Source organism: Alligator sinensis, unplaced genomic scaffold (genome assembly GCF_000455745.1).
Source record: "Alligator sinensis unplaced genomic scaffold, ASM45574v1 scaffold1354_1, whole genome shotgun sequence".
Classification (NCBI taxonomy): domain Eukaryota; kingdom Metazoa; phylum Chordata; order Crocodylia; family Alligatoridae; genus Alligator; species Alligator sinensis.
The window spans coordinates 1,253,173-1,260,235 of NW_005842344.1; the positions used below are offsets into that span (position 1 = coordinate 1,253,173).

The 7,063-nt window shown below is 45.2% G+C and overlaps 1 protein-coding gene across 1 annotated transcript; it reads right to left on the bottom strand.

Annotated features, from left to right (window-relative positions):
• Window positions 1–1,219: 1,219 nt before the first annotated feature.
• On the bottom strand, window positions 1,220–7,063 carry TMEM38A (transmembrane protein 38A). The gene is made up of 5 exons (XM_025210302.1): window positions 5,840–7,063; window positions 5,143–5,327; window positions 4,431–4,518; window positions 4,194–4,311; window positions 1,220–3,509 (listed from the first exon to the last, which is right to left on the bottom strand). Exons 1-5 carry the CDS (start codon window positions 5,983–5,985, stop codon window positions 3,282–3,284), a joined length of 765 nt encoding a protein of 254 aa, XP_025066087.1. The 5' UTR covers window positions 5,986–7,063; the 3' UTR covers window positions 1,220–3,281.

Below are 7,063 nucleotides of genomic sequence, written 5' to 3' on the forward strand. Positions count from 1 at the left end.
GGCTTCTCCTTCCTCTCTTGTAAAACAAAACAACACCCCCCCCCCCCCCCCCAACAAAAAAAAACCTCTGTGCATTTTCTACAGACATACTCTTAGGTCTGTTTAACATGCAAAATAGGGGGTTCACAGCTTTTATACCCCTGATCTTGAGCTCATTCTGTAGTGGCAAAACCTGAAGACACTTGGGACCCTTTGGGACTGGAGGAAAAGATACTCGTCAGGGAAGAGAACGTACTTAGAGCAGTGACTGTGAATTGCCTGAAAGGCCAGATCTGCCACCTCCAGCAGGCAGGATGCCTATATAGTACCAGGGTCACTTTGTCAGTTAAACCTAGGGTTACGATCGTGCCAGCGTTGATAGCAGCAGAGCTATCAGATTATAACATCTCCTCTGTAGCACTCCAGGTCCCAGCAGGCTTCTTTCCACCCCTACTCTGCTGCACGGACGCCAGAGCTGAGCCTTGGTGATGCAGGAGTGGCTACAGCGCTCACCCTGCACAGCCTCGCTCGTAGTAGTGGAGCTTCCTATCTTGGCAGCTGAACTCTGAAACTGCTCAGGACTGGAAAGTGCCCCTTGTAGGCTTACAAAACGTGCTTTCCAATACAACACGGGACATTTATTCTAGGTCTTGTAAAAAGATCAAAGGAGTACCAGTTATTGGCTAATCTAGTGTTCCTTGTAGAGACAGCGAGCGCTTCAATATTTAGTCCTAGATGAGAACAGCAACTGCTGAAAAAACACTTGAGTAGAGTAGAAAACGGCTGAAGCAGAAAATCACGCACCTAGGGGTGTCTCTCTTGTAGAATTCGTGTTGACAAATACACTTTAAATACATAATGACAAATTGAAACAGAAATGTACCTGCTACTGTGTGTGCGCGTCTGCCCATCCTGGGTGAAGGTGCAAAGTACACAGAGAGAAAGAGAATTTCGGCTCCAGCACAGCGAGGGAAACTATTAAGCTCCCACAAAGTTCTGTCTTCCCCCAACTCCCCGCGTGACTAACGTAGACTGCACGCAACAATGGCAGTTGGTGGTTACCATGAAATCTCGTTAAAGACCAGTCCCTAGCTATGTTTCCGGACATGCTCAGCTTTGATTTACAGTAAATGTTAGAATCATGTTGTTGGGCCAGGGGTCAAACTGGTTTAGGGACCTCCCAGAAGCCTTCTGTAACTGCATTTCTGGCACTGGAGAAAGTAAAAAGAAAATGCATAGGTCCCTCCTGAGTGTCGCCTTGAGTCACTTCACAATTTTTTATTTTGTTGATGCCTGTTATAAAACAACACATTTCCTTGAATCAGACATTCCACAGAATATTCAACATATCCTGGTGCTGGCCGGAGGAACAGCAGGTTTCGGTAAAACAAGGCCCATTAAAATAGAAAGCTGTCAGGCTTATTCCACTTTCCAAAGGAAGTGAGGGAAGGTAACAAAGTTAAGGCACTTTCAAAACCCAGAAGCACAATTAATTTGACTTCTATATTGGCTTTAGTCCTGTTGTACACAGACATCAGTTTAGGTTACATCTACCAGTCCCTTTTCACAAAATCATGCTGGGCAACCAATTTGCATTTATTTCAGTAATCACATTGGTTCAGTTTGGGAGCAGGGGAAGAGTTGGATTTCTGAAACTCTCCGATTTATGCCTTGCCTCCAAATACCTCTTCCACTATCCTCAAGGTCAGAGTTGCAACAACAGACCCTCCAGGTGAGGGGGACAAGATGTAGCTCACTGACAGCCCAACAATGCTCCCTAGGGGCACTTGGGGCAGAACACACCAGCCCTACCTACAGCAGCAACCCCAGCCTGGCTGGGCAGGAGATTGAGATACGCGAGCGGATCTTTGCATGACAGTGCCCAAAGCCACAATTAAAAAAAAGAAAAAAGATCCTCAATGCATAAGTATAGTCTGAAACCAGTTTAAACCCCCAACTGTTCAGTGAGCAGGACACGGCAAAACTGGCTGAATCCTCAATTAGCCAAGCAAGGGCATTTTTTGTGTTACCTTCTGTTTCATTTGTCTGCTTGACTAAGGCCCTTCTCACAGGCCAGTACAACGGCCATGAGGTTGTCTTTTGAGGATTTGCAAAGAATTTTCAGATTTCCTCAGCTGGCATGCTCCAGTCAGACTTTTGATCAGGTTAATCTAAAATCCATCTCCTTGGTCTTTTAAAATGTTAATTTAAGAGAAAAGGAAATGTTCCTTCCAGCAGACAGAGAATTTAGGCCAGTTCCTCGTATACTATGAACATTTAATCACCAGCAAGGATGAGTGTCGAACTGTGGGCTTTTCTCAAATCTGCCCAGTTGTGTAAATACAAATTCACAGCTCCTTTTAAAAACCAGCTTTAGGCCCAAGAGTTTGGTGCCCTGGCTATAATAAATAACAATAAATAACTTTACATTTACATAAAGTCTTATATCCCACAGGATTAGAAACAAACTTCAAGCTATAGGGGATTCACTTCACTTCCAAATGACATGCAGTCAGCTCTGGAGCGGGACAGGAGTCGTTAGCAGTACACAGCGGCACTATGCAGCAGTTCAGGACAGTAACTGTAGCAGTATGTAGCACTTAATCATTGAAACTGTTACAAATATAGATCAAGATAAGGAAACTAAAGAGAAAGGTTATATACATTAAGAACTGTAAGGGGAATTTGGACAAGCAGGATGAAATACCCAAAGTGGAATCTGGCCAGGACACCAAGGCTGATGTCCTTTAATGCACGTGGGACAAGCCATATCAGTCTGAGGCCTTGCATCATGCTACCTTGTAGCCATCCTACCTGCAGCAGTTGAAAAGCCTGAGCTCAGCTTCAGAGACAACCGGTCAGTGCTAAAAAAAATCTAATTTCCACATGCTTGCTGCCTGTAGGCAGCCCAGGTCAGTTAAAACTTGAAGGAACTTGTAAGGTGTAGGAATACAAGTTAGCCCTTGAAAGAACAATGAGTGTGTGAGCAAGCGGGAGGCAGAGGTGTTAGAGTAACTGAACATGCTGCATCGTGGTTGCTGATGGGACTGGAACTTATGCCCAAATGTCAGCCTGGCACAAACATAAAACCTCTCTAAAGAAGGGGCTCAGACAAAGAGACAAGAGGCCATGAAGCTAACAGTGGGACTGAGTGCACAGCTGAAATTTAGGAACCTCTGTGGTAGTGTCCTGGCTTCCACCCCTCTCCTCTGGAGTATCAGGGAGAAGAAGTGAAAGATATGTGAGGTCACAGCTCTGAGGCGTTCTTTGCTGCCATGTTCACTGTGCACAACAGATTTTTCTTATTCAGCCTTTTTCACTTTCCGTTTCCTCGTGCCTTCATTCAGCTCCTCCTTAGATTTTGCAGGAGGCTGAGGAGGGAGCGCAGGTGAAGCATCATGGGAACCCCCACGATGGTCGTGATGGTGATTGTCGTGCCCACCGGAAACAGAGCCAAAGAGAACTGGACAGATGAAGTCTTCGACGGGAGCAAATGGCGAAGCATGAGAATGAGTTGCTGTCATGAACACCTGCCATACAACAATGGAGACAGGAAGTTACTGATCACACCTTTTCACAGCAAAATGGCAAGGGGCCCACTCCTGTCCCTGTCCTTTGGTAAGTGGAATCAGTGTTGCTGATGGGCTTGGGTCCTCTTGTACTTGGACCCCATTCCAAACCTCCTGAAAAATCAGAACTAAACCACCAGATTCTCAAGCAAGCCAGCTCTAGTGGGAACAGCAAAGGCCTTCAGTAACAGTGAGGGGATGGCCAGAAACTCAGTCCAAGAGCTTGTCCTAGGATTGATCCTGAAGGGTAGATAATGGAGTCCTTGTACTGCCATTTTACTTCTCTAGTGAATTATAACCTTGTTCTCATTGATGATACCATATTCAACATTTCATCATTTTATGAAACTTTCACTTGCAACACACACTGTGCAAAACACAAACTGCACTTGAAAAACCTTGAATGTTAGGAACTGTTGCATTGGATGAAATCTGACTGAATTAAACAATATCCTGGAACTGAGAGTTTGATCAGCTCCCACAACCGGACTGTACTCCTGTGGCGATATCTTCCCCATCATCCTGACTTCAGATCCCTGTTCATATATGCTGCTGCCTGCCTGATCCACGCTCCTGCGGGAATGTATATCCCTTCTTTCCCTCAGTTTTATGCATGCTTTAGCAGAAAATCTACTGTAAACTCACTTTGCAAACAATCATAAACATGGTGAAGAAGAAGATGAGGTTGGCCTTAGAGATGGGGAGCCAGTGAGTTTGTTGCAGGGTGAAGAAGATTGCTCCATACAGACTAGCTTTCGTTGGGCTAAAAAGGAAATGAGGAAGTCTTATTAGATACAGCTGGTCAGGAAGAATGACATGAGGAACAAAGGTTGTGGGTAGCCCTGATTTCAGTGTGAGAGAATCTGCAATGTAGCTACTTACAAGGACATATGCAGAATTTCATTTGTTTCTGGCTTCCAGACTCCACGCAGCAGCTGCTCAAAGTTAGACATCAAGGCAACGCCAGAACCTGTGGAACCATGAAAGCTGAGGCTGTGAAATGGTACTTCCATTCGAGTTCATTTCCAAAAGAACCAAGACAGTCCTAGGAACCAGGATTATGCTGATCGGAATAAAAAGGTTATGAGACTCGTTTCTGATTGCAACGAGTCATCCTGGAACCAACAGCAGAGCAAAGCTCTGTAAGTGTTGCCAGATGTAGGGACCCCATCCTAACTGGCATGGCTCTAACGGCCCACAACCTTTCCTAGCCAACGCTTCAAGGAAAAGGGACCTAGACCATCGGCCCTGGATAGAAACTCCCCGAAAAATGTACAGGTGAAAGCCGTGGGTGGCAGAGCACAGGATGGGGAACAGAGAGCCCCTGATTGGATCCCCAGAATAGCTCAAAGTGGAGCCTTAGGCAAGTCACCCTCCTCTCCACCTCAGTTTCCCCGTCATTAAAATGGGAACAATTACAGTTACAAATGTTCAGTGAGGATTCATTAATTGTTGCATTTGGCATCATAATAACCGGGAACCAATCGACTTCCTCCCTTTACCTCTACTGAGTGATACAAGGCAGTGCCTCTGCTGCAATCTCCATGCAGGGGCTGAATGCACCACCTGTCTGCTTCACCATCTTGGGATTTACCTTTGACCCATCCAGTAGCTACCATAATGAGCCAACCATCATGGTAATGGTGATGAGCATGGTGGACTCCAACAGCAATTTTACGAACTCTGACCACCTCCTTCATTGCCACAAAGATAAGCTTCACAGGGAGAAAGCTCACACACTTGTAAAAAAGGTTCATGGGGCAGTAAAATATCAAATACCTGGAACAAAAGCACAAAAAGTTCAGAGACATACCTATTTGCCCTGGCCTGGAGTAAAGGACAGGCTAGCAGCAGTAGTCTGCACAGGGCACCAAAATTCCCCTTTCTTACTGAGAAACTAAACTTTTGGGTCACTATTGCTGAATGTTGCAGCCAGTCCAATATTACAGTCTTAAAAAATTGCCTCTAACGTTCCACTGAAGTGCTGGCACCTCCTTTCAGTGCACTCCATGCTGCCTCGAAGACTGCTTGTGCCCAGGGCCGGTGAAAGGTTTACTTTTTTGTGGGGGGAGATGGGGAGCACAATCCATTTGTAGCAGTGATGAACTGAGATAATTTACATTTGAGAAGACTCCAGGCCAGCTAGTAAAACTTTTTTTAGGTCAGCGGTCAGATGAATTGAAAATCAAGCCCAGGAATACAAGAGACTTGCAGACTAATCCATACCCCCTCCCTGCCTAATCCCCTCAAGCTCCAAACAGGATAGTGTTGCATCTCACAAGTAAACTCACCAGACTGCTGTGGCTAGGAGCACGCTGGAGTTATTGCTGAAATAATCAATAGGTGAATCTCCAAGTAACAGATCAGCAAGAATATAACTTCCAAAGCAGTAGAGCATAGCACAAAGCCAGGAGGCAAAAGGGCTCCGACGGGACATCTCAACAGCTCCTGTGAAACAGATCCAACTGAGAAGACCTATCCTATACGCACCACAATCCCCGAGACCCTGACCAGCTAAGACAGTCGGGTAGCAGGTCACAGGACATCTGTCTTGGGGCTTGTACCAGTAACACAGGAAAAAAAGATTGACTTCTCAACCGTCCCTGCATAATCCCAAAGCAAGCCCTGGTGGAATTTATTTTGAATAATAATTTACTGCACGACTCCAGACATATGACAACAGTCACAGAAAAGGAGGGCTGGAAGGAACCTCATGAGGTCATCTAATCCAGCCCCCTGGTCAAGGTAGGATCATCCCCAAGTAAACCACCCTGACTAACCATCAGTGTTGTGTTATTTCTCAAGCAGTTTAGAGGACTGCACGGAAGATTATAGCTCATCTCCTGGGACTCATTATTGCCAAAGCCCAGTCACTTGCTAGCCTTATCTGTGATAATGGGACATGACGAGATGATTTTTCCCAATATTATGTAATTTCAGCCAGACCTGATTTTAAGCAGAAAAATACCTCCAGGGTTTATTCCCTTGCTTTCAGCTAGGAAGAGAGATCTCTCTTGTTAACTTCTTCTTGTTAAATGCTCTTTCAAATATGTTGTTTTGTGGGCATCACACGTAAGTATGTTTAATTGATCTTTTTTCTGATGGCTTATATTGTGCCAATAGTGTGTTCCAAGCTTCAGGGATTGTGCAGTGACAAAGTTCCTACCTCAAGGTGCTTAAATCAGTCATATAATCATAAGTAGACAGAAAATAACAAGCAGAAATTTATTCTTGGTTTTCTGCAACAATTGACAGTTCAGAAGGGTCAGGATTGGTTAGTTCTTCACTTTTTGGTAGTTTGCCTTACATAAAAATCATCCAGAGGCAGCGTATTGTTGCCCCTCTGGCCAAGTGGCTATTGAGATTCACAGCCTCATTTCTGTTTAGCTGAAGCCACTTAACTCCACATGCAGAACAGGCACATCCAACTCTTGCTGCCTCTAGATCAGAGGTCAGCAACCTGCAAGTTGGATCCAGACTGTGAAGAGGTAGGATAGGATCCAGCCTGCGGTGCC